Source organism: Papilio machaon, chromosome 11 (assembly GCF_912999745.1).
Source record: "Papilio machaon chromosome 11, ilPapMach1.1, whole genome shotgun sequence".
NCBI lineage: Eukaryota > Metazoa > Arthropoda > Insecta > Lepidoptera > Papilionidae > Papilio > Papilio machaon.
Window position 1 is genome coordinate 6,743,842 of NC_059996.1, and position 10,744 is coordinate 6,754,585.

Below are 10,744 nucleotides of genomic sequence, written 5' to 3' on the forward strand. Positions count from 1 at the left end.
ATCAGTTGACTTTTAAACATTGCAAAATCTTATTTTGTTCTCTCTTTTCTTTTTGTCATGTTAAGTCGTACGTAACTAAAATTTCACGTATTAGCTTTACGCATGGCTACGTGTTCCTTAGAAAATAACGATTTTACTTCTATCACTGTTCGAGTAAGTTATTCTTTTCTCAGATAATATATTATTATAAAGACTGATTCAGGACCACTTATCTTGCTAAATATGTCGAAAGAGCTTTACAGCTTCACATGTTTATCTTGATGTAAGTTAAATTGCATCTGATAGTACTTTGACGTTTTCTGTTTATTTATGTAATGAAAATACGCAACTGCATAACGGAAATTCGATGCCACGAAAATCTGCATAGAATTTCAAAGATAGCGTGAAGTCAACCAAGCCGAACTGGGCCAAGCGGTTGACTGTGGCCTAGTCGTCCCTAGTTTACGGTGGACTCCGAGCCCGAGAATGACGATGATGCCACGAAAAGGCTAAGCATATGTGTACTACATAGCCGAGCAAAACTGGAGCAATCGCTTTTTCAATTACTTGTATCAGGATATTCTTTTTTCCGGGTTAGTAATACAAATCATCCGAATCGATAAAATTGCGATTAGTGATCAAAATACCTCTAACGATCTTTTTAACGAAAAATTAAGTGTTTTTATCACATTGTTGCGTTCTTATTTCACAAGCCACCAGAAGATAACAAACAGATCTCTCATAAAGGACTTCGGACATCGAACGGAACACATAATAATGAAATTTTACCTGTTAATAAAATTTGTATTATGTTTCCTGAGATGTCCGAAGTCCAGAAAAGGGCTTTCTGGTGGTTATTCCACCAAAATAATTCGGTTATGAGTCGAACAATGACAAGGTGGTGGCTTGGTGGCGTGCTCCCGGGTTTTGGAGTTGCAGGTTAGGTCCGCTAGAGGCGCTGGTGTCGGCAGTGGCGCTGGCGGAGCTGTCACGTGACGTGAGTTGGGGCGCACCGGAAGGAATGAAGCGATGTACTCTCATAAAGGACTTCGGACATCTCAGGAAACATAATACAAATTTTATTAACAGGTAAAATTTCATTATAAGTATCTTAATGAGTTTTTACATTAGACCTTGATTTATTTCTTTTAACGCCTAATCATGTTTGATAAGCCAGACGTATTAAATCAAGTTTAAAACTATTGCCTAAGAATGATATATGTATATTTATAACGAGATAGGTAAAAAGGATGTCTCCTAAAATAAATAATTATGTATAATTATCTATTTTGGATTAAATTTAAATTCAAAATGATTTAGATAAGCAAAAATTTTAATGGCCATTAATAAATGACATAAAACAACGAAATGGCAACATTAACTGTTATCTTTCAGAGTTACAACGTTATTAGAGGTATTCTGCGTTGATTGTCCAATTGCCCAACTTTGTCGATTATGACACCAACAAAGTTGATACTTGAGATAATTGCTTTGATTCTTAACGGTCACTGAAATGAAACTTTTTACATAAATTTTAAAATGAATCCGGGTTAACTATCAACACAGTTTTGCCAGTGTACATTAGAAATAAAAACATTTTATCATCTCCGAAGAAAAATAAAAAATTAACACTCCTATTTATTGTGAAGTTAGTAAGGTGTATCTTGAGAAGTAATTTTAAAGTAATTAGCTATAATTGTTTTAATTTCAAATTAAATGTTTATTTTTCATTAATTAAAGAATAAATATTAAATTTTGATTTATTCATCACAAGTACGGATGGCTACAGGCAGGCGGAAAAAATTAAGCCGATTCATTAAGGTTATAAAATCACGTGGGTTAACACCACGTAAGTGGGATAAGGCCAGGGAGCCTTAATTTTACAATAGAAAATTGACAAATTACTTCGCCTACAAATTTAGACAATAAAATACTCAGTTATTTATAAAGCTCATTTAATTCATTGAAATTGATTGTACAAAATACGTTTATCGTATTCTATGCTTGACAGTTGGCAATATTCAACCCAGTGAAGGATTCATTAGCTAAAGCGGTACACAAAAGTTTGACGAGATTTTGTCTTGCTTGATTATGTATGCTCACATCAATAACATCATTAAAGGTTATAAAAGGTACAAAATTGATCACTTGCATGGGTACAAGCGACACATTTTCTGCTATACTTTCCAGATCATTACTATTTGTGGCAAAACAGTTTTCAATGTCATTGACACTTAATCCGGCGTTTTCTGCACATTGGTAGCTATTCTGTAAGAATGCTGGATAAGGGCTTGAAAATTCACATGTCATATATTCTAGTTGTGCTTCTTGGTTACCTTTTAGAAGATGTAGAGCGCATCTATGTAGTCGATTTGCCCAACAATCGTTAACTCCGAATTGACAGATCAATGTACCATTATCATCGCGTCTTGTTCTTCCCCAAGGGACGTATTCGATTTTCAAATATTCGCTGTATAATTCAAATGCCGGTACTAACTGTTGATTAATAAAACGTACGGTATCACTGCAACCGGATGTTGTGCCGATAGTTATTTTAATTTTTCCATCAACAGTCGTAATATTTGCCAATGATAGCGGTAACAGACACAATATAATAGCAAAAATTATTTTATCCATGATGTTAACTGTACAAGACCCGACGTCAAACTAGCCTCAATTTTTAATTACAATTATAGCTATTTTTGAGATAATATTATGTTTTATGTTAGATTTGATTTAAATTAATGCAACATGGATTAGATAAGATTATATCGCTTTTATCAGTAAATATGTCTGGCGTTTGATACATTAGTTATTATGTACGATTAATTGGTATCAAGTTCAATTATCAATAGACTTGAATATTCACTGATTCATGATAAACTCTCCTTTGATCTTTTAAGATAGATAAATTATTAACTTGCCTTGAGGAATACGTTGTCTATAAATATCTCGTTTCTCAAAAACATACGTGTAATTTTTTATGACTGAGTAGTCACTGTTTGCCTTGAAGAGTCATTTACAGTTTCACCGGGTTTGTGGTGGCCGGGCGCAGATGGCGCTTAGCCTAAACCTCGTTTAAGAGTAACTAGGCTCGAGGGCTCCTTCAGGAGCCTCGGCTCGGGCTTACTTCGTTAATTTTTATTGAAATAATATTAACGAAGTAACTTACTATAATATTCTAATGAAATATTATATTAATTTTTATTTTTATAGGAGAAGAGGACAAACGCACCGCGGATTGCCTAATATTAGAAGATACGACGCCAACGGTCATCCGCCGACACCAGAGTACCGTATATGCTTTGCTGAACTTTAAGGTTATAATAAATTATAATTTTAATTGCATTTAGAACTTGTTAGATACAATTTAGAAGCTTTAAAAATGTAGTATAAATAAAAATAACTTCATGAAAATGTTTGCTGAAATGAAAAAAAAAAATAAGCGTAAAATTTATTTATTATAAAAATGTTGAAACAAAATTCTAAACATTATAAAAATTTTTAAACCAGCTTAGACTAATAAATAATATTGTATTCACTAGACTTAGACAAATTCCAAAAGAAAAAACAAGAATTCGTTTTCACTAACACCCTCTGCGCCCTAAAATGTTTCAAAGTAATCTCTTAAGACTACATAAAAAACACTCAAATTCTTTAAGGTTCATATTTTCTTTGTGCACTTCTTACAGCGCTTTCGTACTCTTACCTTAGCCGAAATGGATTTAAGTTTAAAAGAAAAATGAATTGGATTTTTATTAATGTTACTTTAAATTTACCATACACCTGTTGTTACACAGTTTGTCTCTCTTAAATGAAAAAAACACTTTTAATTTGATACTTTATAGTTTATGATTTGCTTTATTTAATTTAATTTTTTTTGCCTACATTCACTTGGCGTCTACGTTTTCAAAAAGTTAGTAAATTATTTCAACATAAAAACACGTCTACACTATAGCTTCTATTTCATAGTGTTTAGTAAAATCCTCGAAGATTTGAAAAATACTTCCGGATAGTAAAACAAGGTTGTATGAAACACTAATTTAAATTCTAAAATAAGATTTCTTAGAATTAGATTTCTATTATTCAATAACATTTTTAATTAACATTTACTAAAATCATTAAAAATAAATACACTGCATATTATAAATTCTAATTTTGGCAACCAGTTAAAAAAATATAAACAACACCAAGATAGGAGAGGCCAAAATGGCGGTTACATTTTAATCTGAATTTATTGCATAATACAGCAGGTATTCAATTAAGGTTAATGTACTTAAAAATGTAAGAGCTCCCCTCCGTGAGACGCGTGGTAGCCGACAACCGCAGTATTAATGAAATTGACTTCCCCAGAGATTGAACCCGGACCCCACGTTTCCTGTAAACTTTGCCTGTGCTAAACGATTATACTGTTCAGAGAAAACGTAATGGAGTTATCTATATCTATATGTAAACTTTTTATTAATGTACGTTTTAATGCTGATTATAATTTACACTAACATAAAACAATAAAATATACTTAGTGATAATGGTAAAAGTTTGTACGACATTCAAAAGTAAGTGAACGACAGTAAAGAAAGTGTTTTTTTTTTTAAATGAAAGATTTTCAACATGTCTAATATTTATCAGTTATAATTTTCGTAATATTAAAGGTAAGGGACATATATAAATCATAGATTAAACCTCCATAGACCTCTAAAAAAAGTAAAAACAAAAACTTCCGAGCAGAATTATGACCATGTTAAATTGAATCAACAAATAAACAAATACTCGTAAACTGAGAAACGTACAACTCCTTTAAGTGATCTCGATAACAAGATTGACTAAGGAGTCGTAAAATTAATACCTCACTTCTATTGTTGTGTTACGTCTCTAGGTAGCAATTTATCTATAAATATTTAAGCTTTCTACGAACCCTCCGCCAAAAACAGGATTCAATTTCACGCCCCGAAAAGGGGTCCGTTTCTCACGACTCTCGCTTCCTTCAAATGTCATGAGATAAATGAAAGTGACTGATGTATCTAGACCTCCTCGTATTCAAATCCTTGATCATTTTTCTTCCTGTTAAAGTGTAAATGCAAGAGGTAGGGAAGGTCAGCGTTTTTTGGACGTACCAATAATCAGTCGATTGGAACATTATGCGGTTCCATGCAAAAGAGAAAGACGAGAATCAATTTTGATTTAAATTGGTGATCAATTTAACAAATTTTATTTGAGACGAGGAATCCCTTACAATATTGACAACATTTTTAGGTAGCCTTTGTTTTGTTATTTTCCCTTAAACTTTTTACATATTCAATAGAATTTCGATATATAAATTGCCAAATTATCTAATCAAATAAATAGGTACATATATAGATGCTATTATAAATGCTATATTTTACATAGAATCAATACATTACAATGAATTAATTTGAACATTAGATAAATCTATTGAACGTGAGTCAGCTAACTCACGTAGCGTTATAAATGGCTTCATGAATATATGAGTATTCGTTTTACCATGACCTATTAAATATCATAAATGGAAGATAACCACTCTGTTTTAGTGAGTTTCAATACATACTTTAAAGTACAATAGGACCTACACATAAGGTACCTATGGAGCAAAATCACTTTTGTTTTTCGAACTCTGTAAAACTATATTTTTATTTCCTGAAATTTATGATCTAAAAACATCCACAAGGGTTATTATTGTCGATTCTATTTTGTTTTATTATGTAAATGACATTGAATTCCTCTTTGTATTTAGAATTAAATAATTACAATCACCTATAAAAGCCCCTGTAATAACTGCAGAACAGCGATAAAAGCAGTAGCTCACTTAAACTGGGATATGGACAATTTGAGCTTTACAAAAGACCACGCAAGAGCTCGATTCAGTCTCGCATGATCCCACATCTGAACCCTTAATGGCCGCTCGACTATTAGCTCCGGGCCCCAGCGCAGTCGCCGTGGGCAAACTTCCTTTAGCCGACTTAATCTAGGCTCGAGGCGGATTTCAACGGAACTTATTCTTCCCGAATGTACTTAAGGATTGTTATGTCGTCGTATTTCGAAAGGGATAAGGTTATATTACATTATTTGGTTTAGATAAAATTTCGTTACTCCCCTTTAACTAAGAATTTGACATTAGCGGATTTCAAAGCCCGTATTCCTTTATTCCGTGTGAGTTTCTGTTATTAGAATCAGATTCCTTTAATCAGTTTGCAACGCTTGACTAAGTTCTTAGCGCTACGAAGAAATCGATCGAATGTTTCTATAGATAACAGAAGCGTAAAACTGTTATATAATTACTAGCTTTAGCCCGCGCCTTCGTCCGCGCGGAATAAAAAGAGCTTAGTAACCCATACGCTATCCCAGACATTATTATCTATCATCTATGTCTGTGACAAATTTCATACAGATGCGCTTTGTCGTTTTCGAGTTACCTGCTAAGAAACATCCATCCATCCAAACTTTCGCAATTTTATGTATCAGATAATATAATTTCATATTTACGCCATACATTTTAAAAGAAAAATATAAAGATTCAATGTACTTCCAATTTTAAACCATGGTTACAATTTCGATTCATTGTTCGAACTTCATATTGTCGGATTGTTTTCAGTCGTCAACTACGAAGGTCTGAATCCGACTACTACTGCGACTCAATGAAAAACGTTTAATAATACTCGAAACAATAGGAAAATCTCGATTGTTCCCTCGAAGACCGAGTCAATGATGACTCGATTATAAATTTTGGATCACTACCATTCTTTCGATTGTTACAATATCTTGAAATTCGTAGCTACGTACCAACGGCCTACGTAATATTGGAAATTGATCCATTTTTGCTACGATACTTTGTTACTTTGATTTAAACACAGGTGATTTGAACACAATTTAAACACATCTTCTAATACTATAATACTCGGTAAAGTAAACTTAATTTATTAATAACCAGGTTTCATTAACTTTACATATTAAGGAAAAGTGGTACATACCATTGTTGTAATTATTAAAAGAATGAACATGAGATATCATCTACACAGATCTAATTTGCCTTCAATTATTTTAAACTAGCTCTCACCCGCTACTCCGTCACGGGATAAAAAAATAATAATCTATGTGTTCTACATCCACGCCATATCTCATCGAGATCTGCTGAGCCGTTCTGGAGATATTACCTTCTAACAAACATCCATCCATCCAAACATTCGCATTTATAATATTAGTAAGTTTTTTAAATATAAAAAATCTAGTAGTTGTCTCAGAGAGCTATTAACTATTGTAAAAAATGTTTATCGCAAAAAACAATATTTATTGAAACTTATATGGATACCAAGCAAATAGAACATATATATAAGTGTCCACTGTTCAATTATAAACTTTACTACGATGTAATAAAGCTTAACTTTATTTAACCCTCATCCCACCGTCAATGGAATTTCAATTAGTAGAATTTTGTTTATGTTGTCAACAACACCGAATGATTACTTCCATGGCGCACGAAGGGTTGTGGTATATTATGCCTTATTAATTACTTTACAAGGAAGATATGAAGCTATTAAATTGATCAAAATCTACCAATGTTTACATTTCTGTATGTTACATCCTAGTAATTAGAGAAGATTGGTAAAAATTCAAAAGGTCTGAGAATCGGCCAACATCTATTTTTCATAACCCCCCCCCCCCCCCATCTTTTTAAATGCGCGCGGACGGAGTCGCGGGCGACAGCTAGTCTATATATATAAAAGAAAGTCGTTTTAGTTACACTATTTAAAACTCAAGATCGGTCGAACTGATTTAGCTGAAAATTGATGGGGAGGTAGCTTAGAACTAGGAGACGGACATAGGAACTTTTTTATCTTGTGTGTATTTTTTTTTATTCCGGGCGGACGAAGTCGCGGGCGACAGCTAGTATAATATAAATGTTGCTTCAATGGAATTTTTACGGTAAAAGTATTTCGGTTGTTATCTTAAAGTAATTTCACAAAAGCACGTCTTGGTTCCTGGTAAAACAAGCTCGGAGTCCAATATGATACTTTGTTTGGGATATTCCTTTAACCCACTTCGTAACGTCGCATATTAAATTAAACGGTACCTAGTACGGGGATAAAGATAACATGAAACGAGTAAACGGAGCACAGAACAATACATCGAGGAGTAATCAAATTATATAAAATTTTAATAAAACTTCTGCATTACCTTAACACATAATATATTTTTTGGTTTGTTTATTATATTTACAACTAACTGTTACATATTCATTGTTTGTTTTTAGTCCAGTTAAATTCTTTTTTTTTTCAATTACCAAATCAAAGTATTATGCTTTATTAATGTTAATTTAATTGTATATTACATTATACGACAAACATAAAATTTAATTTTGAAATAAATCAACTCTATTCTTTTTCCTGTTCCTAAGTTTGCGCTAAGATAGTAGCGTATTGTCGGCTTTAGCATAACGTCCCGTGGTAAATACCTTTAAGTAGCTCCTGAAAATATTGATACCGACAAAGTTGCTGCAAAATAAAATGAATATTTAATTGGAACGAAACATTTTAAAGGGTGACTGTCGTGAAAAAGTGAAATCGCAAACTGTAATTTGTTTTTACAAAGGATGTTTACATACATTGTATGTTTAGTTTCTTATTAGCTTTTGTTCTTAAAATAAAAAAATAACCTTTTATGATCATCTTCGTGACCAATTCTACTGAAGATTTTCCAACAATTTTTTTTTAAAGATATATAGTTACTAGCCGTCGCCCTCGACTTCATTCGCGCGGAGTTAAAAAAATCTTGATTAGAAGCTAGTGTGATATTCCAGACTATGTTCTACATCTATGCCAAATTTCATCAAGATCCGTAGTGTCGTTCCGGAGATACAAACAAACAACCATCCATCTAAACTTTTGCATTTATAATATTAGTAAGAAAGTAAGAAGTCCTGTCACACTTATTGTAAAAATAGAGAAAAAACATGTTTATCACCGTTGTTTGGTTGCGAAGCTATGATATTGTAAACTGTAAACAAAATGATCAATATATGAGGAACAATAAATACGCAGATCGTTCATTCGCAATATGATTTCATTCCCAATGAATGCACACCGTGACTGAGTAGCAATTAGATCGGGCAAACACATATGAAAGCACTCATCTGAAACAATATGAGAAAGGGGCGCGTGGCGAACAAACAAAAGGCAGGCTATTTTGATTGTGTTGCGGGTACCGGCTCGATGTAAATTTTATAACGTAGGCAAGTGAGGATTTATGCGCAACATGCAGTGTTTTGTGATCGTTAAACCCTGAAAATTGCTTGTATTTCTACTTCATGTTCATTGTTTTCATGGCTTATTTCTCCTAATGACAGACTTCAGATTAAACTGTAGATGATTTTTGTTCTTACTTTTAAGAATGCTGACAAGTTATTTTTTTTTTGTTTGATTTTTGAGTAGTCTTTGGCTATATTTCAAATTTTATGTTGAAATTACTCACTCAAAAACCTATGAATTTTGGCAGAATTTTGCAGAATTTTTCACAGACATATATGTAAACTATCAAAATGATCTCGGAAAACATACCACGCACACGGAATCCCTGCAAATGAAGTGGTAACAAAGCATTTACAGAGAACAGCCAAAAGGAAGAGAATGCGCAACACGAAGACAAACCAGACGCTTTGTTGCGCCGACGTAATACATTTTATGACAAATTGAAACTTCAAGTCAGAGAGACAGCGCTTTGCCGAGCATTCAATAATTGCTACAAGAATTCCTTGTGATAGGGAAGTTAAATATTCTATTATTTTCTCTTATTCCTCTTCAAATTCTTGTCTTTCATGTTTTTGAAACGATATTAGTAATTACATACACGACTGAACCCTTTGTACAATGATTTAATAAAGCGTTTGTTCCACATATATTATTTATGACTAGTCAGTAATGTAAATGTTTTCATTTTTTTAAGGCTGCTTGCAAAATATGAGACCCTCTTTATTAATACTGGTACCAATTAAGTAACTGCCCCCGGTTTTTTAAGGAAGAAATAGATAAGAAATAATACAGACGACAGAAAGGATAAAAGATGAAGATTTCCTAATGATGTTTAGTTTACTGCCAGGAATATACCAGGATATTTTCACTTCGTATTTTCCTTACTTGGTATTTATTATTTTGCATAGTGCGAAACTTGCAATGAATTTGTAGGTCGGCAGCACCAGACGAGCGTAGCTTTCGTCGCATGTCAGACGCCTCCGTTTAATCAAAATGCAAATTAAAATGCTTTCGCGGCGTCGCGTGACATGACAAAGCAGTTCCAGCGTACACTAGCTCCTTCATGTGGATTTTATAAGCCATCTAGTCTAACAGTTAGTTGTTTCTAATTAACACGTTAACTGCGGATTGAGGCAGAACAGGCCCAAAGCGGTAGCCGTCCGGGACACTACCTGGAGCCGGGTTAAAAGGAGGGCTGAGGCCGGAGCCATGTTGTTGACCCGGAGGATCGAGGCGCAAGGCCTCCGAGTGGCCCTCAGCAAGACCGAGCTGGCCCCCCGGCTCGTGGGAGCGGCCTCAGCCCTGTCGAGGCTCCTCCCTAACCTTAGAGGTCCGGGTGTACATACGAGACTGCTGTACACCACGGTCGTCAAAAGCATGGCCCTGTACGGTGCACTGATGTGGGCAAATGCCCTCAACGCACCAAACAGGGCCCTCCTCCGCAGGCCGCAACGCATAATTGCGGCGCGTGCGTGTCGGTAACCTACCGCACGGTAGGCCACGCG

At 34.1% G+C, this 10,744-nt stretch overlaps 1 protein-coding gene across 1 annotated transcript; it reads right to left on the reverse strand.

Annotated features, from left to right (window-relative positions):
* Window positions 1–1,934: 1,934 nt before the first annotated feature.
* LOC106711481 (GILT-like protein 1) lies at window positions 1,935–2,661 on the reverse strand. The gene has a single exon (XM_014503802.2). The coding sequence runs from the start codon at window positions 2,614–2,616 to the stop codon at window positions 1,978–1,980; it is 639 nt and encodes a 212-aa protein (XP_014359288.2). The 5' UTR covers window positions 2,617–2,661; the 3' UTR covers window positions 1,935–1,977.
* Between the last annotated feature and the right edge of the window lie 8,083 nt (window positions 2,662–10,744).

Coding starts and splice junctions, on each gene's coding strand:
- LOC106711481 (XM_014503802.2), bottom strand. CDS start 2,616: ATGGATAAAATAATTTTTGCTATTATATTGTGTCTGTTACCGCTATCA.